Source organism: Pan paniscus, chromosome 20, assembly GCF_029289425.2.
Source record: "Pan paniscus chromosome 20, NHGRI_mPanPan1-v2.0_pri, whole genome shotgun sequence".
Taxonomy (NCBI): Eukaryota; Metazoa; Chordata; class Mammalia; order Primates; family Hominidae; genus Pan; species Pan paniscus.
This window is the reverse complement of record NC_073269.2, coordinates 5,915,356-5,939,566: the sequence shown is the minus strand read 5'-3', so window position 1 is coordinate 5,939,566 and position 24,211 is coordinate 5,915,356. Positions and strand designations below refer to the sequence as shown.

At 58.7% G+C, this 24,211-nt stretch overlaps 1 protein-coding gene across 2 annotated transcripts; it reads left to right on the top strand.

The window, feature by feature from the left end:
* The first annotated feature begins 6,478 nt into the window (after positions 1–6,478).
* Positions 6,479–20,151, top strand: MEX3D (mex-3 RNA binding family member D). Of its 2 annotated transcripts, XM_034951797.3 has the most exons (3): positions 6,727–7,342; positions 17,909–19,249; positions 19,437–20,151. In XM_034951797.3, exons 1-3 carry the CDS (start codon positions 6,742–6,744, stop codon positions 19,493–19,495), a joined length of 2,001 nt encoding a protein of 666 aa, XP_034807688.2. In that variant the 5' UTR covers positions 6,727–6,741; the 3' UTR covers positions 19,496–20,151. The 2 variants fall into 2 exon arrangements, with proteins under 2 accessions (XP_054959250.2, XP_034807688.2); XM_055103275.3 differs by having other exon boundaries at positions 6,479–7,342; positions 17,909–20,151.
* Positions 20,152–24,211: the final 4,060 nt, after the last annotated feature.

Genomic DNA, 24,211 nt, shown 5'->3' with positions numbered 1-24,211 from the left:
CTGTGTGTGTCCCTCATGGCTGTCACAGCAAATCTCCAGGAGCCCGGAGGTGCCCATGGAAAACACCCCCAGCTTCCGGAACATTCTTTCGGACAGGGCCATACCGGAGCAAGACTCAGCTTTCTGGTAGCGGGTGGCTGGGCACTGCCTGTGAGATTCTGTCACACTCGTTCCAGATTCAAGGGGTCCAAAAAGTGTAAACAAGTCAAGTGCCCATCCAGGGATGAACGAACACAGCCCGGCCCGGCCACACCATGGAGCAGGACTCGGCCATGAGCAGGAACCAGGCTCTGACACCGGCCACGGCGCAGATACCCCTGGAGGAGTCCACCCTCAGCAAGAGACACACAGACACCGACACGGCGTGCGATCCCATTTGTGTGAATGTCCAGGACAGGCCGATTCAGAGACAGGAAGGGGACACGTGGGTGCCAGCGACTGGGGATGATGGGGAGTGGGGGGAATGGCTAAAGGGCACCCACAAAAGTTAATGTTCCACAATTTTTCTTTTTTTGAGATGGGAGTCTCGCTCTTGTCACCCAGGCTGGAGTGCAATGGTGTGATGTCGGCTCACTGCAAGCTCCGCCTCCCAGGTTAACGCCATTCTCCCTCCTCAGCCTCCCAAGTAGCTGAGATTACAGGCATGTGCCACCACCCCCAGTAGAGACGGGGTTTCACCATGTTAGCCAGGCTGGTCACGAACTCCTGACCTCAAGTGATCCGCCCACCTCGGCCTCCCAAAGTGCTGGGATTACAGGCGTGAGCCACCGTGCCTCACCAGAATTGTGTACTTTTTTTTCTTCTTCTTCGGCATGGAGTTTCGCTCTTGTTGCTCAGGCTGGAGTGCAATGGCGCAAACTTGGCTCACCGCAACCTCCTCCTCCCGGGTTCAATAGATTCTCCAGCCTCAGCCTGCTGAGTAGCTGAGATTACAGGCGCCCGCCACCACACCCAGCTAATCTTTGTACTTTTAGTAGAGACGGGGTTTCACCATGTTGGCCACAGGCAAAAGAATTTTGTCGAGGGCAAATAATATGAGACCACAAAACTGCCTTCCCTGCTCAGTTTTAATTTTCACAGTTTTAATTTTTAGCCTTCTCTGGTTACCAAAATAACGCACGCTCACGGCCGTTCGTTTGGAGATATTTCCAGTTAACGTGTGTGAAGTGGGTTTTTTGAGATGTAATTTACAAGCAATAAAATGCTCCTGTCTCTGCTGTCCTGCCTGCCTTCCTTCTCCGTCACAGGATTCTCCCTGTGCATTTTCCTTTTCCTTTCTGAGTTTTGTTTTGTTTTGTTTTTTGAGATGGGGTTTCCCTCTTGTCGCCAGGCTGGAATGCGATGGTGCGATCTTGGCTCACTGCAATCTCTGCCTCCCCGGTTCAAGCAATTCTGTCTCAGCCTCCCAAGTAGCTGGGATTACAGGCATGTGCCACCACGCCCGGCTAATTTTTTGTATTTTTAGTAGAGACGGGGTTTTGCCATGTTGGCCAGGCTAGTCTCGAACTCCTGACCTCAGGTGATCCACTGATCTGCCCCCACCTTGGCCCCTCAAAGTGCTGGGATTACAAGCGTGAGCCACTGCACCTAGCCTTTTTTTTTTTTTCTTTGTTTTGAAGCAGGATTTCACTCTGTCGCCTAGGCTGGAGTGCAGTGGCGTAATCTCAGCTCACTGCAACCTCTGCCTCCCGGGCTCAAGCAATCCTCCCACTTTAGACTCCCAAGTAGCTGGGACCATAGGTGTGTGCCATCAGACCCGGCTAATTTTTAAATTTTTTGTACAGGCTGGGCAAGGTGGGACACGCCTGTAATCTTAGCACTTTGCAGGGCCTAGGCAGACAGATCACTTGAGGTCAGGAGTTTGAGACCAGTGTGGCCAACACGTACTAGAAAGCACGAAAATTAGCTGGGCATGGTGGTAGGTGCCTGTAGTCCCAGCTAGTCGTGAGGCTGAGGCAGGAGAATCCCTTGAGCCAGGGAGGAAGAGGTTGCAGTGAGCTGAGATCACGCCGCTGCACTCTAGCCTGGGCAACAGAGTGAAGGGATTCTGTCTTCAAAAATAATAATAATAATAAATAGGCCAGACACGGTGGCTAATGCCTGTAATCCCAACACTTTGGGAGGCCTAGGCAGGAGGATCACCTGAGGTCGGGAGTTTGAGACCAGCCTGACCAACACGGAGAAACCCCTTCTCTACTAAAAATACAACATTAGCCAGGCATGGTGGGCACCTGTAATCCCAGCTACTCAGGAGGCTGAGGCAGGAGCATCGCTTGAACCTGAGAGGCGGAGTTTACAGTGAGCCAAGATGGCGCCATTGCACTCCAGCCTGGGTGACAGAGCAAGACTCCGTTCTCAAAAACACAAAACAAAAAAAACTGTATCCTAAGCAAGACAATGGATCCCCCAGGCCCACCCCTGGGCTTCATCAGCGATGATCACGGCTCCTCTTGTCTCCCATAACCCCCACCCTGCCCGGTCAAAATGCCTCCCTTCCTATGTGATTTTCTTCCAACATTCTCCCATGAAAAAATGTCAGATGCGGCTGGGCATGGTGGCTCATGGCTGTAATCCCAGCACTTTGGGAGGCCAAGGCGGGCGGATCACCTGAGGTCACGAGTTCAAGACCAGCCTGACCGTCATGGTGAAACCCCGTCTCTACTAAAAATACAAAAATTAGCTGGACTTGTTGGCGGATGCCTGTAGTTCCAGCTACTCAGGAGGCTGAGGCAGGAGAATCGCTTTAACCCAGGAGGCGGAGCTTGCAGTGAGCTGGGATTGTGCCACTGCACTGCAGCCTGGGCAACAGAGCTAGACTCCGTCTCAAAAAAAAAAAAAAAAAAAAAAGAAAAGAAAAAGTAAAAAACATCAGATGCAGAGTGGGCCTGAGAGAATTTCACATTTCACGGTGACCACGATAGTGCCACCACCTACACCAGCGCTTCCCACCTGAGGTGACTCTGGGCCCAGGGGCCACGTTTGTGGGCATCTGGGCTGTCACAACCAAGGAGGTATATTATGGGTTGAATCATGTCCGCACAAAGATGTCTGTGTCCTCAACCCCATAACTTCTGAATGGGACCTTGTTTGGAAAGAGGGTCTCTGCAGACAAGTTAAGCCAAAGTTGTACGGGAGAGGGGTGGACTCTCATCCTGTGACTCCTGTTCCCATGAGAAGAGGGAAACCAGGACACATATAGGGAGACATAGGTGTGTGAAGACAGAGGCCGAGGTCAGAGCGATGCGGCCACAGTGAGCGATGCGGCCACAGTGAGCGATGCGGCCACAATGAGCGATGAGGCCCAGAGCCCCCAGAAGATGGAAGAGGCAGAAAGGACGCTCCCCAGAGCCTTTGAAGGGGGCGCGGCCCTGCCCACACCTTGAGTTTTGACTCTGAGGCTCCAAAACTGGGAAAGAATTAAATATTCATTGCTTCATTCATTCATAAATTCATTTGTTTATTAGACACAGGGTTTTTTCTTTGTTTGTTTGTTTGTTTTTGAGACAGAGTCTTGCTCTGTTGCCCAGGCTGGAGTGCAGTGGTGTGATCTCGACTTGCTGCAACCTCCACCTCCCGGGTTCAAGCGATTCTCCTGCCTCAGCCTCCCAAGCAGCTGGCACTACAGGCTCACGCCACCACACCCGGCTCATTTCATATTTTTAGTAGAGACGGGGTTTCACTGTGTTGGCCAGGTTGATGTAGAACTCCTAACCTAAGGTGATCTACCTGCCTTGGACTCCCACAGTGCTGGGAAGACAGGCGTGAGCCACCACGCCCGGCGCCCGGCCGACAATGCCATTAATAATTGCAAGTGGCTGGGCATACTGTTACCCACCTGTAGTCCCAGCAGTTTGGGAGGCTGAGGCAGGAGGATTGCTTGAGGTTAGGAGTTCAAGACCAGCCCGGGCAACAAAAAGGACCCTGTCTCTACAAATACAAAAAGTAGCCCGGTGTGGTGGTGCACACCTGTGGTCCCAGCTACTCAGGAGGCTGAGGCGGGAGCATTGCTTGAGCTCGGGAGTTCTGGGTTGTAGTGAGCTATGCTGATCCAGCGTCTACATTAATATGATGACCTCCCTGGACTGGGAGGACCACCAGGTTGCCTAAGGAGGGCTGAACCCGCCCAAGTCAGAGACGGAGCTGGTCAAAGCTCTCATGCTGATCTGTCCTGGGGTCACACCTGTGAATAGCCACTGCACCCCAGCCTGGGCAACAGAGCAAGACTCTGTCCAAAAAAGAAAGAAAAGGAAAGGAGAGGAGAGGGGAGGGTAGGGGAGCAGAGAAGGAAGGGAGAATCCTGGCTGATACGGTGAAACCCTGTCTCTACAAAAAATACAAAAAATTAGCTGGGTGTGGCGTCAGGCACCTGTAGTCCCAGCCACTCGGGAGGCTGAGACAGGAGAATGGCGTGAACCCAGAGGCGGAGCTTGCAGTGAGCCAAGACTGCACCACTGCACTCCAACCTGGGTGACAGAGCGAGACTCCGTCTAAAAAAAAAAAAAAAAAAAAAAGAAGGAAGGGAGAGAAAAGAAGAAATGAGGAACGAAATAAAGGATGAAAGAAAAGGAAGGAAGCAAGGAAGGAAGGAGAAGAAAGAAAGAAGGAAAGAAAGAAAGAGAAAAAAGGAAGAGAGAGAGAAAAAAAGGAAAGAGAAAAGGCAAAGAAAAAAGAGGAAAGAGAAAGAAAAAAAAGAAAAGAAAGAAAGGAAGAAAGAAAGAAAAGAAAGAAAGAGAGAAAGAAAGAGAAAAAGAAAGAGAAAGAAAGACAGAGAGAAAGAAAGAGAGATAGAAAAATAATTCCAAGCATGGGCGTGCACAAAAGAGAAGTCCAGGACCCCAGGAGGGGAAGTGGGGCTGGATGCAGCCTGGGGTCAGGAGAGAGATTTTGGGTGGCGAAGGGCTCCAGGCAGGGGGATCCTGACCCTGCCTGCCTGGAAGAAGTGGGCAGAGAAGCCACCAAAAGTGAAGGGCCCAGCAGTGGGTGGCTGTGGCTGAGGGACTAGATGAGGGGCTGAGGGGGACCCAGGGTGTGTGAGGCTGGGGGAGGGGACAGAGGAGAAGCCTTGCTAGGCAAAGGGGCAGGCTGCCCCACTCCTGCCCAGAGAGCCCTGCCTTCGGTCCAAGTTTGCACAGCCAGCCAGGGACAGGTCTGGTAGAAGAGGGGGGCAGGTAGACCCAGCCAGACAGGTTTATCACAAAAAACCCCATAGGTGCAAGGAAGGCCCCGAAGGACAGCTGGAGGAAGAGCCGCTGGGAAAGCGTGGCTTTTTTTTTTGAGAGGAGTCTTGCTCTGTCAACCAGGCTTGAGTGCAGTGGTGCAATCTCGACTCACTGCAACCACCACCTCCAGGGTTCAAGCAATTATCCTGCCTCAGCTTCCTGAGTAGCTGGGATTACAGGTGCGCGCCACCACGCCTGGCTAATTTTTGTATTTTTAGTAGAGTCGGGGGTTTCACCATGTTGGCCAGGCTGATCTCTAACTCCTGACCTCGTGATCCACCCGCCTCGGCCTCCCAAACTGCTGAGATGACAGGCATGAGCCACCGCGCCCGGCAAGGGTGGATTTAGAGGTGGACAACACCCATTGCGGGGAAAGGCACCCCAGAAGAGGGTGGGGCTCCACATGGAGGGTTCTGGCTGGTGTGAGCCTGCCCTCGCCATGGAAGCACCACTGAGGTAGAGAGGTCTCTGGCTGGGGGCACAGAGACCGGGTCTGTGGCCTTGGGTGGGGCGGAGGAGGTGGCGTGGAAGAGGTGGCCTGACCCCAAAGCCTGGAGCCAGCCAGAGGGGAGCTAGGAGAGACTAGGGGAGAGGGACCTAAGGCCCTGGGGTGTGCATGATTGTGGAGCTGTCCCTGGCACAGAGGCTGGGGGTGGGGCAGGGGCCTGACCCTAAAGCCCACCTGATAGCAAGGGGTACTTGGGGACTGGGACCCCAGGCCCTGGGGGGTGCACCGTGGGGCGGGGGGTGGACCCTGGCACAGAGGCGGTGGGCGGGGCAGGAGCCTGACTTCGAAATCCAGTGGGATCGCGAGGGGGACTTGGAGAGGACCCCACGCCTTTATGCAGGGAGGTGGGGGTCCCTGGCACAAGGAAGCGGGCGTGGAGCAAGAGACCTCGCTTGGGGGCGACCCGGATCTCTAGGGGAAATTGGGAGCGGGACCTCGGGCCCTGGGGCGCGCGAGGCAGGGACTCTCAGGCTTGGGGCGGGAGCGCTGTCCAGGCAGGGGCTGAGCCGCACACACCTGCAGCAGCGCCCGCACGTGCGGATGCGCCCGGGTTCCCGCCCGAGCGCCGGTCGGAGGCGGGGCCTGGACCACGTGCCCGGCGCCGGCCCCGCCCTTGCCCCGCCCCCGGCCCCGCCCTGCGCGCCTGCGCCCTGGGGGCCGCCCATTGTTGGGCCGCGGCGTGACGTCGCGGGGGCGGGGCCGGGGCGGGGCCGCGGGAGGCGGCGGGAGGGAAGGAGCGTCCCGCGCCGCCGCCGCCGCCTGCCTCGGCCGCCGAGGAGCCGCCGCCGCCGTCGCCGCCGCCGCCGAGCCGCAGCCAGAGTCGCTGCCGCCGCCCGGCCCGGCCCGGCCCCGAGCAGCCCCGCGCCGCCGCCGCCCCGCCCGCCCGGCCCCCCGTGCCCGCCCCCGCCGCTGGATGCAGGCGGCCGGCGGCCCAGCTCGCAGAGGCGGAGGGCGGCGCGGGCGGCGGCGGCGGCGCGGGCGGCAGGAGCGCGGGCCCCAGCGCTAGCTCCCGCCATGCCCAGCTCGCTCGGCCAGCCCGACGGCGGCGGGGGCGGGGGCGGCGGCGGCGGCGGCGTGGGGGCGGCGGGGGAGGACCCCGGACCCGGACCTGCGCCCCCGCCCGAGGGCGCCCAGGAGGCCGCGCCCGCGCCCCGGCCGCCGCCCGAACCCGACGACGCGGCCGCCGCGCTCCGCCTGGCGCTGGACCAGCTGTCGGCGCTCGGGCTGGGGGGCGCTGGCGACACGGACGAGGAGGGGGCGGCCGGGGACGGCGCAGCGGCGGCGGGGGGCGCGGACGGCGGGGCGGCTCCGGAGCCTGTGCCCCCCGACGGACCTGAGGCCGGCGCGCCCCCGACCCTGGCCCCGGCCGTGGCCGTGGCCCCCGGGTCGCTGCCGCTGCTGGACCCCAACGCGAGTCCCCCGCCGCCGCCGCCGCCCCGGCCGTCGCCCCCCGACGTGTTCGCGGGCTTCGCGCCCCACCCCGCGGCCCTGGGCCCCCCGACGCTGCTGGCCGACCAGATGAGCGTGATCGGCAGCCGCAAGAAAAGCGTCAACATGACCGAGTGCGTCCCGGTGCCCAGCTCCGAGCACGTCGCCGAGATCGTGGGTCGCCAGGGTGAGTGGCCCTCGTCGGGGGTTGCTGTCCTGCGGGTCCCCGCACCGCCCGCCCCGGGGAAGGGGGTCGCCCGAACCCAGCCCAGCCCGTGCCGGACGCCCCGCACCGGACACGCCCCGCGTGGGCTCCGGCCTCGGCCGCTGCCTTTGCGCCTTTGTCCTGCAGCCGCCGCGGGAGAAAGTTGGGCGCAGCCCGCGCTCCTCCCCTGCGCGCTCCGGCCCCGCCGCCGCCTTTGTCTGGGCCGCCTCCAGCCCGGAAAGGCTCCGGGGAGCCGCGCCGCAGCCCAGGCCCTCGGCCGCCCGCAGGGGCACCCCAGAGAGGGGCTCGAGGGCCCGGGGCTCCGGCCGGGCGGGGGGCGCCCCACACCCAGCACAGGCGGCGGGGCGGGGCAAGCGCAGGTTTAGGGGTGGCTTAGGGGGGCCGCCTGCAGGACCGGGAGAGAAGGCTGACAGTACAAAGAGCGCACGTCTCAGTCTCCAGCCTGGGGCCCTGACTGGGGTGGGGACGGGACCGGGCAGGAGAGGGTCCCTGTTCCACTCTCTGGCCCCGAGTCAGGGATTTCGGGGCCTGGGGAAGGACCAGCTGTCAAAGCCACTTCTAGGGTGCAGCCTGCCGGGCAGGCCGGCGGGCGGCAGGCCCCGGGTGTGGGGTCCAGCGGTGGCATCGTCGGAGCTTCCCTCTGGCCGCCCCATTGTTCTCTTTGTTAGAGAGCGAGGCTGAGATTTGCAGGGTGACATCAGGCCGGCCGCTGCTCATTGGCCCCCGAGCTGCGGGGCGGGCGGGCGGGTGGTGGGCAGTGCCTGGCCCAGCTCACACCCACCACCCCGTTAGCCACCCGCCCGCCTGCCTCCCTCAACTTTCTCCTGCCTTCCCGCCACCCCTCCCCGCTCCTGGGTCCCCTCTGACCGCCAGTGATCAGCCAGGTTCTAGAACTTGGGGTGGGGCCTTGGCGGGGCTGGTGATGGGGCCGCAGGACACTTGGGCTGGGGGTCCCTGCCTCCCCCGGGCTCTCGGGAATCCAGGCCAGAGAAAGGTGTGGGGGGCTGGGATTGCAAGGTCATCTATGGCCCTGGCCTCAGGCGGGGGACCACCAGGGCGCCCTCCCCTCCGCCCCTTCCCTCGGTCCAGGTGGGTGGGGCAGCACAGCCTCCTGTCTTTTGGTCGTTCATTTGTCCAGCTCATGTGGGGACCCACGGAGGGTCAGGCATGGTGCTGGCCCCAGGAAGCATGCTCTGGAGTGGTGGGTGGGGAGGGACTGGGTGCTGTCTCAGTCCTGCTGGCTGCCCTTGGTGGGACCCCCTGGCAGGAGGGCACCCTACCATCCTGTTACTGCCTCCCCATTGAGGCCTTCCACCCGGCCTCCATGTCCCATACCCAGGGCCTAGAACGGGACAGCTGCCCTGTTCGGAGTGTCTGGGAGCCTGTGGAGACAGGCGTCCAAGCTGAGGCCTGGGGACCAAGTGACCAAAGGCACGAGGCTGAGCCTCCAGGTGGTGGAGGGTGTGGCTGTGTTCTTTGTGAACGCGCTTGTCCTGGCACCCAAGGGCCTTTGAGCGAGGCTATGGCCACATGGGGAGCTGGCAGGAATCAGCGTCAGGCTGAGAGCTTCTAGACCTGTGGCCTCAGGGTGGGAATTCTCTAGGGGCAGGTCCATGGGAAATGGAGTCTGTGGGCACCAGGCTCAGCCCCCACCTCTGGCCTGTGCGTTCTGCACCCACTTACTGGGCTCTTGCTGGTGGCGGTCAGCAAGGCAGGCCCTGGGGTTCAGTGGGGGTCGGGGGTAGAGTGGGCCCTGATTGCTTGTCCTGCAGGCCGCCGTGGCCCTGCGGCCCTGCGCAGATGACGGCCCCTCTCTGTGATGTGCGGACGTCTCACCTCCATTAGGGTAGAGGATTCTGGGGCAAGATGCTGGTTTTATTTATTTGTTTATGAGACGGGGTTTCGCTCCGTGGTCCAGGCTGGAGTGCAGTGACGCGATCTGGGCTCACTGCAAACTCCGCCTTCTGGTTTCAAGCAGTTCTCCTGCCTCAGCCTCCTGAGTAGCTGGGATTACAAGTGCGTGCCACCACGCTCAGCTGATTTTTGTATTTTTAGTAGAGACGGGGTTTCACCATGTTGTCCAGGCTGGTCTCGAACTCCCGACCTCAAGTGATCCGCCCACCTCCACCTCCCAAAGTGCTGAGATTACAGGCGTGAGCCACTGCGCGCGGCCAGTTTTATTTATATGTTTTTATTCTAAAGTTTTTCTTGTAGAGACAGGGTCTTGCTCTGTTGCTCAGGCTGGTCTTGAACTCCTGGCCTCAAGCGATCCTCAGCCACCCAAAGTGCTGGGGTTCCTACAGGTGTGAGCCACTATGCCTGGACCCAGGTTGCTGGTTTTAATCCCAGCTCCAGGTCACACACAGTGGCCACCCCATAAGTGGAGTGCAGGTTGCCAGGGATGCGACTGTGGATGCCAGGACAGGTTGGCAGCTTCAGTAGTCCTTACGTCTTCCACCGCTTCAGTAGTCCGTACATCTTCCACACTGTAGAACCATCTGTGGCTCCCAGCTTCTCCCACCCACCCCATTCTCAAGCATACCTTTCAATGTCCTTTGTGCCCCGGCCCTGCCCCTTTACTCACCTTCCTCTCCACCCTGGGGCTCTCTGAACTTCTCATGCTTCTCTGTCAAACCCAAGCTCCAAGGCTACCCCTTCCCTGGAGGCCAGGAAGGGTGCACCTGTCCGGCCTCCCCACCTAGACAAGAGTCACACAGGCCTGGCACCAGCCCTCTCCCCAGTAGCCACGTGCTGTTCTCTTGAGTTTCAGTTCTCTTGATCCTAGAGGGGGTCCGAGTGCTTTCTGGGCAGACTGTGGTCATTCAAACCCTCTGAGTTCCTACCCATCCGCTGGAGGCTCCAATTCATTCATTTGCTGTATCTTTTTTTTTTTTTTTGGGGGGGGGGGGATGGAGTCTCGCTCTGTTGCCCAGGCTGGAGTGCAATGGCGCGATCCCTGTTCACTGCAAGCTCCACCTCCCAGGTTCAAGCGATCCTCCTGCCTCAGCCCCCCTAGTAGCTGGGATTACAGGCACGTGCGACTATGCTCAGCTGGTTTTTGTATTTTCCGTAGAGACGGGGTTTCGCCATGTTGGTCAGGCTGGTCTCACACTCCTGACCTCAGGTGATCCACCCACCTCTGCCTCCCAGAGTGCTGGGACTACAGGTGTGAGCCACTGCGCCCGGCCATTGGCTAGATCTTTATTGAGTGTCTACTGTGTGCTAAGCCTATGCCAGACTTGACCTGCCCCATCTCACTGAGGCCCATAATGTGCCCCAGGGAAGGTCCTGCAGCTCCCAGGTCACAGATGGGGAGGCAGAGGCTGCAAGAGGTAAAGAATAGGTAAAAACTGAGGGGATAGCAGCACTTCGAGAGGCTGAGGCAGGAGGATCCCTCGAGCCTAGGAATCGAGACCAGCCTGGCCAACATGGCAAAACCCTGTCTCTACAAAAAAAAAAATACAAAAATTAGGCATGGTGGCACACTCCTGCGGCCCCAGCTACTCCGGAGGCTGAGGCAGGAGGATTACTTGAGCCTGGGCGGTTGAGGCTGCAGTGAGCTATGATCTTGCCACCGCTCTCCAGTCTAGGCAACAGAGCAAGACCCTGTCTCCAAAACAAAAAAAAAAATCATGGGCTGGGATTCAAACCCAGTTTCTCTGGTGGGTCAGCAAAGAAAATTTCAGATTCCAAAGCTTGAGGGCTGGGGGTGAGGGGAGGCAGCCTGTCTGGGAGACAGGCAAAGTGGAGACCCAAAAGCACAGGCGTCTCCCTCCAGCCGGCCAGCAAAGGTGCTCTAGGGGACCTCCGGCCCTGCTCCTGCTGAGACCCCAACATGTACCCTCCTTTCTCACCCTGCTTGCCGGGCACCCTGGGTGAATCTGTGCTCTGTGGCGGCCTCTCCCCCTGCATGTTCCCAGGGACAGGAACCAGGGCAGGTGCTTGGTCGTGGTTGGGTCTTCAGTGTCTTGCCGGGGCCTGTACACAGAAGGTGTTCTGTGGCTAATGAATGAATGAATGAGTGAGTGATGTTGAAGGCAGGGCTTCGACTGGAAGCTGCTCAGGGCTCGCTCTCTCCGCTGTCGGCACAGGCTGAGGCTAGTGATTTTAGGTTGTCCCCCTCAGCTGGGGGAGACCCCCGGCTCACTGTCTCCCCTCCTGTCCCTTGTTCCTGGCTGCAGCCCCAGAGGCTCCTCTTCTCCTCCCATCCCCGCAGGCCTCAGGTTTTCCCGACGGCTGGGGACAGTGCTGGGGTGTTGGCGGGGACCATGCCATGGTTTTCCTGTCCATACACTGCAGAGCCCTAGGAAGAAAGGGTCTGCTAGGAAACCTCCACACGGCAGACCCAACTGAGAGTTCTGGCGTTAGTACAGTGTACATGTTCCCTTCATTCCCCAAGAGGTTTTTTCTTTTCATTTTGAGACAGGGTCTTGCTCTTGTCGCCCAGGCTGGAGTACAGTGGCTCAGTCTCGGCTCACTGCAGCCTCCACCTCCCAGGTTCAAGCGGTTCTTTCACCTCAGCCTCCCGAGTAGCTGGGATTACAGGTATCTGCCACCACCACGCCAGGCTCATTTTTGTATTTTTAGTAGAGACGGGGTTTCGCCATGTTGGCCAGGCCGGTCTCGAACCCCTGACCTCAGGTCATCCGCCTGCCTCCACCTCCCAAAGTGCTGGGATTACAGGTGTGAGTCACCACGCCTAGCGGTTTCTTGTTGTTGTTGTTTTGTTTTGTTTTGTTTTTGAGACAGGGTCTGGTTCTGTTGCTCTGTCCTGAGTGCAGTGGTGTGATCATAGCTCACTGCAGCCTCAACCTCCTGGGCTCAGACGATCCTCCCACCTCCGCCTCCCAAGTAGCTGGGACCACAGGTGCACACCAACACACCCAGCTAATTTTCTTTTCTTTTCTTTTTTTTTGAGGCGGAGTCTCGCTCTGTCGCCCAGGCTGGAGTGCAGTGGTGCAGTCTCGGCTCACTGCAAGCTCTGCCTCCCGGGTTCAAGCGATTCTCCTGCCTCAGCCTCCCGAGTAACTGGGATTACAGGCGCCCGCCACCACGCCCGGCTAATTTTTGTATTTTTAGTGGAGATGGGGTTTCACCATGTTGGTCAGTCTGGTCTCGAACTCCTGACCTCGTGATCCACTGTGCCCGGTCCACACCTGGCTAATTTTTTTTTTTTTTTTTTTTTTTGAGACGGAGTCTCACTCTGTCGCCCAGGCTAGAGTGCAGTGGCGCGATCTCAGCTCACTGCAACCTCCATCTCCCAGGTTCACGCCATTCTTCTGCCTCAGCCTCCCAAGTAGCTGGGACTACAGGCGCCCGCCACCACACCCGGCTAATTTTTTGTATTTTTAGTAGAGACAGGGTTTCACCGTGTTAGCTAGGATGGTCTTGATCTCCTGACCTCGTGATCCACCCATTTTGGCCTCCCAAAGTGCTGGGATTACAGGTGTGAGCCACCGTGCCCGGCCACACCTGGCTAATTTTTAAAAATTTTTTGTAGAGGCCAGATATGGTGGCTCACACCTGTAATCCTAGCACTTTGGGAGGCTGAGATGGGAGGATCACCTGAGCCCAAGAGTTCCAGACCAGCCTGGGCAACATAATAAGACCCTGTCTCTGCAGAAAAGCTTTAAACAATTAGCCGGGCGTGGTGGTGCATAACTGTAGTCCCAGCTACTCGGGAGGCTGAGGTGAGAGGATGGCTTGAGCCCAGGAGGTCAAGGCTGCAGTGAGCTGTGACTGCACTCCAGCCTGGGCGACAGGTGAGACCCTTTATAGAGACAGGATCTTGCTATGTTGCCCAGGCTGGTCTCGAACTCCTGGCCTCAAGTGATCCTCCTGCCTTGGCCTCCCAAAGTGCCAGAACTACGTACGGGTGTGAGCCACTGTTCCTGGCCTGGGAGGGGGTTTTGACATCCCTGTTTGACAGCTGAACCAGCTTCCCTCCTCCCCACCAGACCCCTCAGCTCCCGCTGGCTTCCATGGTGGTCCAGGTCTGGGATGCTGCTGTCCCACGTCACCCGGCTGCCTGGCTGGGGGCGGCCGCGTGTTGGACTGAGTGTTGGCTGTGAGGCCTTGTTCTCGCCCCGTCCTGCTTCTAGAATCCTGCCCTTGCTGTTGCCTCAGCGGCTCCCTGGGGTTCACATTCCCCTTCCTGCCATGGCAAACCCATCCAGCCTGGGCTGGTGGCCTCGGCTCCCACGCCAGGACTTGTGGTTTCATTGGTGAGTCGTAGTGCACGGTCATTGCAGCCAGGACCCTGGACGGGCTGGTTGAGTGATGCCCGCTGGTGTGTGCGCTGCGTGGGGCCCCGAGGCCCTGCCCTGGTAGGGGGAGACTCGGCTGCTGTGGGTTGGGGGTGTGGGACAGGTCAGGGCCAGACTCTGGGGTGGTCACCCCGATTCCCAGGCATCTCAAGCCCTCCGAGTTGGAATTCTGGGGACATGGCCCATGAATCTGCATTTCAGTGCCTGCCAACCTTCGGTGTCCCCCAGAGCCCGCCCTTCAGGCTTCCTGTCCCTCTAGCCTCGCTGTGTCATTTCCAGTGGGGCAGGGGTGGGCTGGGATCACTCCTGGAGCCCCGATTCCTTGGCCTCTTGGCGTCTTGATGTGGGTGGAGTTTTGGGGGCCAGCACGTGTCAAAGCAGACGCAGCACCAATGAATTGAGCTCCAGCTCCGTCTTTGAGGTCCTAGAGGCCTTCTAGCTGTGAGGTCTCCACCCAGCGTCACCGTCTGGGTTAGGGCAGGATGGAGTAAGGGGAGGGAGGGGGAGGCGCCAGTTCCCTCCCCTGCCCCGACGCACGCGTGGCTCCCAGCACCATCCTGGTTTCTGCTTAGACAGTCACACGCCCCCTTCCTTGCCACCTCCATCTCCCAAATTTGTCATCTCACCCAGACCAGACTTTCTGTGACCACAGCCTGTGAGCTCAGCGGTGGCCACGTCGGGGCAGCCTCTCCCACGTGTGACCCTCTGGGGACCCGGGGCGGCTCCCAGATCAGCAAGGGAGGACCCCGTGCTGCACCCTGGCAACGCTGGCGGGCTCTGCCCTCTGCCGGGTCGGCGTGATGGGGAACAGGCTCACTTCCTGCCTGTGGGCAGGGCCAGCGGAGCCTCCATCTGTGGGTGGCACCTCCTGCCCCAGCCTTGCTGGGTCTCCACTCCCTGTGCCTCAGTTTCCTCTCCTCAAGGAGGATCTATCTAAAGCAAACACTGTGGGCTGCAGTGAGACCTGCCAGGGTGGCTGCCAGGAGCCAACGGCCTGGTCATGGCCCTCTGAGGGCCTGTGAAGCCGGGCCTGTGAAGCCAGGCCTGTTACCTTCCCCTTTCACAGTGAAGAAACAGGCATAGCAAGGTCCCCCGAGTGCCCAGGGAATCCCCAGCCCCATCCCCCAGCCTCAGGGAGGCAGCTCAGAGAGTCAGGCATGTTAGGAGAGACTCAGAAGAGCAGGCCCAACCCGGTGCAGTCAGGGTGGGCTTCCTGGAGGAGGGGGACACCGGACTGTACAGAGGAATGGAGGGGACTGGGTGCAATGGAGGTGAACAGAATGCTGCGACTGGGAGGGACAGGTATGGTGGCAATGCAGCTGGGGCGGGAAAACTGCTGTCCCCCTCCGAGTGGGTGCACCCCCGCCACCCCTCCCAGAGTCCTCCCTACCGAGCCCCTGGGACCACCAGCCTCCAGGCCACACGCCTTCCATCTTCCTGGCCCAGGCAGTTTCTGACTTCTTCCCCGTCAAAAGTGCTGATCCTGCTCATTTCATCTCTTGCACTGTGGGAGAGTTAGCAACACTGTTTTCCCCTCAGAGCCACCTTCTGACTGTATTGAAACATCCCTACAGCTCCCTCTGCTTCCCCAGAGCCTGAGGGGTTGTGAGCAGTGGCTCAAAACTCCTTCACTGGCCAGGCGCAGTGGCCCACACCTGTCATCCCAGCACTTTGGGAGGCCGAGGCAGGAGGACTGCTTGAGCCCAAGAATTTGAAACCAGCCTGGGCAATATAGTGAGACCCCATCTCTACTAAAAATAAAAATAGGCCGGGCGTGGTGGCTCACGCCCGTAATCCCAGCACTTTGGGAGGCCAAGGCAGGTGGATCACCTGAGGTCAGGAGTTCAAGACCAGCCTGGCCAACATGGTGCAATCCCATCTGTACTAAAAATAAAAAAAATTAGCTGGGTGTGATGGTGGGCGCCTGTAATCCCAGCTACTCAGGAAGCTGAGGCAGGAGAATTGTTTGAAGCTAGGAGGCAGAGGTTGCAGTGAGCCGAGATGGTACCACTGCACTCCAGCCTGGGCAACAAGAGCAAAACTCCGTCTCAATAACTAATTAAGCTGGGCATGGTGGTGCCAGCTCTGGAGGCTGAGGTGGGAGGATCACTTGAGCCCAGGAGTTGAAGGCTGCAGTGAGCTATGATCACACCACTGCACTCCAGCCTGGGTTACAAGAGTGAGATAATCTCAAAAAAGGAAAAGAAAAAAAACATTAAGGCCCCAGGGGTGGGGTAGGGATGTCTGGGACCCCAAGAAGGCCATACCTGGTCAGCGGTTGCCTACACAATCGGTGAGGAGACCCCTGCCTCCCACACTGACACTCATGCCCCTCACCAGGTCAGACCCCCAGCCCAGCCAACAAGAACGAAGCCACAGCAGGCCCCTCAGGGCCCACCTGGATACCTCGGAGGCATCTGGAGTCAGGGTGCGGGCGTCCGCAGTCGGGCCGAGACCTCGGCTCCCCTTAGGCCAGGGTCTTGGTAGCCTAGGGAGGGTCATTTGGCCGGAAGAAAATTGTAGGCAGTTTCCACAATCTGAATTTCGGCTTCCCCTCCTGTTGGGCCGGGAGGTGGTGTCAGAGGGTCTGCAGTTGCTCTCTGGGCTGACACAATGGGGGCTTGAAACCATGGAAACGTCTCCTCTCTCATTTCTGTAAGATAAAAGTTCCAAGTCAAGGTGTGGGCAGGGCGGGGGGCGCCTTCAGTTTCCGGGGGCTATGGCCAGTCCTTGGCTTGTAGAGACATCACTGCAGTCTCTGTCTGTGTCTCCACAAGGCCAGCTTCTCTGTGTGTGTGTGTCTCTCTTTTTTTTTTTGCTTCTTTTTTTGAGACAAGGTTTTGCTCTGTCGCCCAGGCTGGAGTGCAGTGGTGTGATCATAGCTCACTGCAGCCTCCACCTCCCGGGCTCAGGTGATTCTCCCACTTCAGCCTCCTGAGTAGCTAAGACTACAGTTGTGTACCACCACACCTGGCTAATTTTTTGTTGTTGTTTGTAGTAGAGATGGGGTCCTGCTGTGTTGCCCAGGCTGGTCTCAAACTCCTGGGCTCCAGTGATCCTCCTGCCTCAGATTCCCGAAGTACTAGGATTACGGGTGTGAGCCACTGACCCTGCCACTGTGGCTCTTTTTTTTTTTTTTTTTGAAATGGAGTCTTGGTCTGTGGCTAGGCTGGAGTGCAGTGGCATGATGTTGGCTCACTGCACCCTCCACCTCCTGAGTTCAGGTGGTTCTCCTGCCTCAGCCCTCGCCAGTGGCTGGGATTACAGGCGTGCGCCACCACACCTTGCTAATTGCAGTTTTTTTGTTTTTTTGTTTTTTTTGAGACAGTCTCGCTCTGTCACCCAGGCTGGAGTGCAATGGTGTGCGATCTCGGCTCACTGCAGTTTCTGCCTCCCAGGTTCAAGCGATTCTTCCGCCTCAGCCTCCCGAGTACCTGGGACTACAGATGCCTGCCACCACGCCTGGCTAATTTTTTGTATTTTAGTAGAGACAGGGTTTCACCATGTTGGCCAGGCTGGTCTTGAGCCCCTGACCTCGTGATCCACCCGACTTGGCCTCCCAAAGTGCTGGAATTACAGGGATGAGCCACTGCACCCCGCTTTTTTTTTTTTTTTTTTTTAGTTGGAGTCTTGCTTTGTCGTCCAGGCTGGGGTGCAGTGGTGCAATCTTGGCTCACTGCAACCTTCGTCTCCTGGGTTCAAGTGATTCTCCTGCCTCAGCCTCCCAAGTACCTGGGACTACAGGTGCCTGCCGCTGCACCTGGATGATTGTTTGTATTTTTAGTAGAGACAGGGTTTCACCATGTTGGCCAGGCTGGTCTGGAACTCCTGACCTCAAGTGATCCGCCTGCCTCGGCCTCCCAAAGTGCTGGGATTACATGGGTGAGCCACGGGCCCAGCCGACCCTACATATTAAATTAATACTGTCAACGCCGCGTGTTAGGGTCCAGCTTGTGAACTTGGGGGAAACATTCACACCCCAGCCGTCACACTGCAGTTCCAGGGGAACATAAATTATGGCGCACACCTTTCAACCTAAAACAGGGTCCCCTTGCCGTCTTGCTTTTAGGCCAAACTCGAGCCCAGAGGGGAAACTGAGGCTGAGGGAAGAAGGGATGTGGCGTGTCTGAGGATAACGTGTTGTTGGGCACAGGCTGGGAGGTAGGGGCTCCCTCACTGGCCCTGCAGCCTGCATGCCCAGCGGGGCTGAGCTGCGCAGGGGGCTCTGGGTCACCTTGTCCTTCCCCTCCCTCCCCGACAGGCTGCAAGATCAAGGCCCTGCGGGCCAAGACAAACACCTACATCAAGACCCCAGTGCGGGGCGAGGAGCCGGTCTTCATCGTGACCGGCCGGAAGGAGGACGTGGAGATGGCCAAGCGTGAGATCCTGTCGGCGGCCGAACACTTCTCCATCATCCGCGCCACGCGCAGCAAGGCCGGGGGTCTGCCCGGCGCCGCCCAGGGCCCGCCCAACCTTCCCGGACAGACCACCATCCAGGTGCGCGTGCCCTACCGGGTGGTGGGGCTGGTGGTGGGGCCCAAGGGCGCCACCATCAAGCGCATCCAGCAGCGGACGCACACCTACATCGTGACGCCCGGGCGCGACAAGGAGCCGGTGTTTGCGGTCACTGGGATGCCCGAGAACGTGGACCGCGCGCGCGAGGAGATCGAGGCGCACATCACGCTGCGCACTGGCGCCTTCACCGACGCGGGCCCCGACAGCGACTTCCACGCCAACGGCACCGACGTCTGCCTGGACCTGCTTGGGGCGGCCGCCAGCCTCTGGGCCAAGACCCCCAACCCGGGACGACGGCCCCCCACGGCCACGGCCGGCCTCCGCGGGGACACGGCCCTGGGCGCCCCCAGCGCCCCCGAGGCCTTCTACGCGGGCAGCCGCGGCGGCCCCTCCGTGCCGGACCCAGGCCCCGCCAGCCCCTACAGCGGCTCCGGCAACGGGGGCTTCGCCTTCGGCGCAGAGGGTCCCGGTGCCCCGGTGGGGACGGCCGCCCCCGACGACTGCGACTTCGGCTTCGACTTCCTGGCGCTGGACCTGACCGTGCCCGCCGCGGCCACCATCTGGGCGCCTTTTGAGCGCGCCGCCCCCTTGCCCGCCTTCAGCGGCTGCTCCACGGTCAACGGAGCCCCGGGACCACCCGCCGCCGGCGCCCGGCGCAGCAGTGGGGCCGGGACCCCCCGCCACTCGCCCACGCTGCCCGAGCCCGGCGGCCTCCGCCTGGAGCTCCCGCTGTCTCGCCGCGGCGCCCCGGACCCGGTGGGCGCGCTGTCCTGGCGACCCCCGCAGGGCCCCGTATCCTTCCCAGGTGGCGCCGCCTTCTCCACGGCCACCTCGCTGCCCAGCAGCCCCGCGGCCGCCGCCTGCGCCCCCCTGGACTCCGGCGCCTCCGAGAACAGCCGCAAGCCCCCTTCGGCGTCCTCGGCCCCGGCCCTGGCGCGAGAGTGCGTGGTGTGCGCCGAGGGCGAGGTGATGGCTGCGCTGGTCCCCTGCGGCCACAACCTCTTCTGCATGGACTGCGCCGTCCGCATCTGTGGCAAGAGCGAGCCCGAGTGTCCCGCCTGCCGCACGCCGGCCACCCAGGCCATTCATATCTTTTCCTAGAGCGCGGACCGCCACGTGGCCGGGGCCATCTGCGGGGGCCAGGGGTGGGCGCGGGAGACGGGGCGGGACCCGGGGTGGGAGAGGGACGGGGAGGGGGCGAGGGGCGGAGGCCGAGGGGGCAGGGGGGTGGGCGGCGGCCAGTGTTTACAGATGAGCTTTAACTGCCGTCTCAGGCGTGGAGACGGAGACCCCGCAGCCCGGCGGCGCCTCAGCCCTTCAACGACAGTATTGAGTGGTCAGGTTACAATAAACCGGAGAGAAAAGGTCCGCTTGCACTTTTTTTAATTTTTTTATTTTTAGACACCCCTCCCCTCCAGGGTGATCTTTAAAAAAGCAAAACAAAAAACACGGTTTTTCCAGCGCTCAGTGTTTTTCCTTTTGTCCGAAGCCGTTTTCTGATTTGACTTTTCTCGCCGGCCGGTCTCAGGCCGCACAGACGTTCCAAAGGAGGGTGACATTTTTACTCCCTTTTTGGGGCTAACCATTTATGCTTTTGTACATCAACCATGCGCGGCCGGAGGGGGGCAGGGGGGCGGGGGCGAGGGGCGTTCCAATCAAATTTCTAACTTTCTGTTAATTATTAATCCCCTTTTTACTGCGGTTTCTGTTGTCATTTTTAAAATTTTTTTAATTTTTTTTTTTTTTTACTTTTACTTTTTACCTCTTGTGTATATGTAGGGAATTTATAGGGAAATATGTACTTTATGGAATAAATTTTAAGAACTAAAATATATTTTATTTTAAATAAAGTAATGGACCTTTAATCTTACACAGCTAAATTACTGATTATATATTTGCTGAGCTGATTTAAGGGTTAAAAAAATTGTATCAAGAGTTTTATTTTTTGACTTCAAAGCCTTCTTAATAAAGCCTCTTTTCTACATGTGAGCACATGGCTTCAGCGTGGTGTGGGGGGTGGGCACCAGGAGGGGAGACCCCGGGGCAGGGGACACCCGGATCCAGCCCCTCACCCCCCAGTTCCGTGGTCCAGGCCCTCACCCCGACCAGGCACTGTCTCTTGTTCCAGAGGAAGGAATTGGGTGTGTGGGGGAGGGTCTAGCTGGGCTCCCTGTGAGCAAACCTCAGGTCCCGCCCATCCCTGTGGGTGTTCAACCATGGATTCCACAGAGAAAGGGGACCCAGGCTGTCCTTCCTCAGGGACATCTGCCCAGCTCTCTGGGTGTGTGGGATCCATCCCAACAGACCGTCCAGCGGTCGTGCAGATGGGGAAACTGAGGCCTGGAAATGCCCGTCCCAGGTTTGACCCCGATGCATCCTGGTCTGTGAAGAACGTCTGAGCCGTGGTCATCCCCCTACTGCTCTGGGAGCCATGACACATGGGGCCACCAGATATAGCTCTTCAGGGCTGGGGTTGAGACCACAGGCTCACTGGGTGCGGTGGCTCTCGCCTGTAATCCCAGCACTTTGGGAGGCCGAGGCAGGTGGATCAGGAGGTCAGGAGATCGAGACCATCCTGGCTAATACGGTGAAACCCCATCTCTACTAAAAGTACAAAAAAAATTAGCCGGGCGTGGTGGTGGGCGCCTGTAGTCCCAGCTACTTGGGAGGCTGAGGCAGGAGAATGGCGTGAACCCGGGAGGCGGAGCTTGTAGTGAGCCGAGATTGCACCACTGCCCTCCAGCCTGGGTGACAAAGTGAGACTCCGTCTCAAAAAAAAAAAAAAAAAAAGACCACAGGCTGGACCCATGGTGACATGGTGAGCCGTCCCAGCGCGCCATCCCAAAACAGCCGGGAAGCCCCTGGGTGTCAGGATGGGCCACTCCGGGGACAAGGAAGGGGCCGGGCACACAGGCTGCAGGCTTGGGGAGTGGACCTTGGGGAGGGGCCTGGGACTTAGAACCCACCAGGGAAAGAGAAGCACGTGTGGAAGAGAGGCCTGGAGAGCTTCCGGGAGGAGGCGAGGAGGAGAGAGGAACCACCAGAGACGGACACCTGAGTTCAAGCCCAGCCCTGCCCAGGCCCCTGGCCTGGAACTCCCTCCTCTGCAAAACGCAGGGTGTTCGAGGCCCAAACTCCCTCTCGGTGAGACTGAGGGGCGTGTCATTGGTTGAATGGAGTCCCCCCACCAAAATAAGGAGTCCCCCAGAAAGTGAGAATGTGATTTTATTTGGGAAAAGCGTCTTTGCAGATATAATTAAGGATCTCAAGATGAAATCCTCCTGAATTAGAGCAAGCCTTAAATCCAATCATGAGTGTTTTTTTTTGTTTGTTTGTTTGTTTTTCTGTTTGGTTTTGTTTTGTTTTTGAGGCAGAATCTTGCTCTGTCGCCTAGGCTGGAGTGCAGTGGCGCCATCTCGGCTCACTGCAAGCTCCGCCTCCCGGGTTCATGCCATTCTCCTGCCTCAGCCTCCCGAGTAGCTGGGCCTATAGGTGCCTGCTGCTACGCCCGGCTAATTTTTTGTATTTTTAGTAGAGACGGTGTTTCACCGTGTTAGCCAGGATGCTCTCGATCTCCTGACCTCGTGATCCGTCCGCCTCGGCCTCCCAAAGTGCTGGGATTACAGGCATGAGCCACCGCACCTGGCCATGAGTGTTTTTATAAGAGAGGGAGAGGGGCCGGGCGCGGTGGCTCACGCCTGTAATCCCAGCACTTTGGGAGGCTGAGGTGGGTGGATCACGAGGTCAGGAGATCGTAGACCATCCTGGCTAACACGGTGAAACCCTGTCTCTACCAAAAATACAAAAAATTAGCCGGGCGTGATCTCGACTCACTGCAACCTCCACCTGCCAGGTTCCAGAGATTCTCCTGCCTCAGCCTCCTGAGTAGCTGGGATTACAGGTGCCCACCACCACACCCGGCTAATTTTTGTGTTTTTAGTACAGACGGGGTTTCACCAAGTTGTCCAGGATGATCTCAATCTCTTTGCCTGGTGATCCACCTGCCTTGGCCTCCCAAAGTGCTGGGATTACAGGTGTGAGCCACCACGCCCAGCCGGGAGGGACTGTTAACCTGGGTCTGGCCACAGCTGTGCGGAGCGGCTGGGTTCGGCTGCAGGCCACACACCCCGTGACCTGGGCTGACTTCGTGCCTCAGCCAGACTGCAGAAGGCCGCAGGGAGGGGCGGGTGTGCGGATGCCCCCCTCCCCTCTCTGCAATTGGGTCATGGAGAGAATGAGAGCAGCCCCCAAGGGGTCGAGGAATCAAAGATGGGACAAATGTCAAAGAGGTGGAGGAGAGTCTTTTGGAAGGATATGAGGGTTCCTGCAGCCCCTGGGTTCCGATAGAGTGGGCAGAAGGGGACGATTTTGTCTGGTGCTGCAAGGATTCAGGGGGTGTCATGGAGCAGCTCTGCTTCCGGGAGCCCCAAGTGGGGTCAGTTTGTCACCTAACTGCAGGGGAGGCTGGGGAGAAGAGAGGCACCTCCAAACTGGGAGGAAGCTGGACGTGGTGGCACACACCTGTAGTCTCAGCTGCTCGGCAGGCTGAGGTGGAAGGATCACTTGAGCAAAGTGAGGTTGAGGCTGCAGTGAGCCGAGATTGCACCACTGCACTCAAGCCTGTGTGACAGAGCAAGACTCTGTCAACAACAACGACAAAAAAAAAAAAAAAAAAAAAAGGAGAAGAGAGGACATGACAGGGCTAGGCGCAGAGACCCTGGGAGGTGGGGTTGGGAATTGCCCGGCGGAAGGGAATGGCAAAGCGTGGGGAGGCTGCTGGGTGACCCGCCAGGGCAGGGCCCAAGTCTAGACTGGCCAGGACCTGCTCTAGGCGTTTCTGATGTAGTGATATAGAGGAGCTGAGGCCCCCCAGCCAGGGGCCAGGGGTGTCACCATGCTGGTCCCAGGACTTCCGGAGACATCCGAGGGATGAGCTCACTCCCACTGCAGGGTTGCTCAGCTGACACATGAGAGTCTGAAGTGTCTGTCGCCTTTGGGGACAGCACAAGAGATGGCCAGAGATGGATTCTGTTTTTGTTTTTTTAAGAGACAAGGTCTTGCTCTGTTGCCCTGTCTGGAGTGCGGTGGTGCAATCATAACTCACAGCAGCCTTGACCTCCTGGGCTCCAACGATCTTCCCACCTCAGCCTCCTTAGTAGTTGGGACCACAGGCACATACCATCATGCCCAGCTAATTTTTGGTATATTTTTAAATTTTTTTGTATATTTTGCAGAGATGGAGATTCTTCATGTTGCCCAAGCAGGTCTCGAATTCCTGGCCTCAAGTGATCCGCCTGCCCCAGCCTCCCACAGTGCTGGGGTTACAGGCATGAGACACTGCATCTGGCCCAGTCTGGATTCTTAAAGTTGCTGCCCGAGGCCCTGGATCCAGCTGTGCCTGAAAGCCAACTTTTCCATGCCAACCTTTCCATCATCAGAACTAATAGGAGTTGGAATAACTCAAACTCTAACCACCTACAGGGACCACATTTCTGACCAAGGAGCTGGAAGAATTTTCTAGAGGGGCTGGGGCAGCAATGGTAAAGCAAGGATCCCGTGAATTGGCCTCTCCATGTCTCGGCACAGCTCAGGGAAGCCAAGGGCTGAGGCCTGGCCTGTGCCCTGGGCACAAAGTCTCATTGCTATTGTCATTCACCTCCTTTGACTCATGGACTTGGCATGGTGGGGTGACCCTAGTCCAATGTCTGCTGAAAATCCCCTGTTCCAGGTCTCATGAGACACGGGGGACACTGAGGGGCAGGGCTGTGGTTCTCCCATCTGTAGGCTCCACGTGGGAAGGATACACCACCCACACATTTTGTGTCCCTTGGTGGGAAGAATGCACCACCCACACACCGTGTGTCCCTTGGGATGTCCCCAGGGTAGAGACCGTGCCCCATGTCTACCATGCACGAGGAAAATGGTGGGCTCTAGAGTCAGATGCCTGAGCCCCTGTCTGCCGCACCACCTTCCTGGGCTGTCCCTGGGCGTGTCACTTCGCCTTCTCAACCTTGGTTTCTGCATCCGTAGGATGGGGAATTGGGGGCTT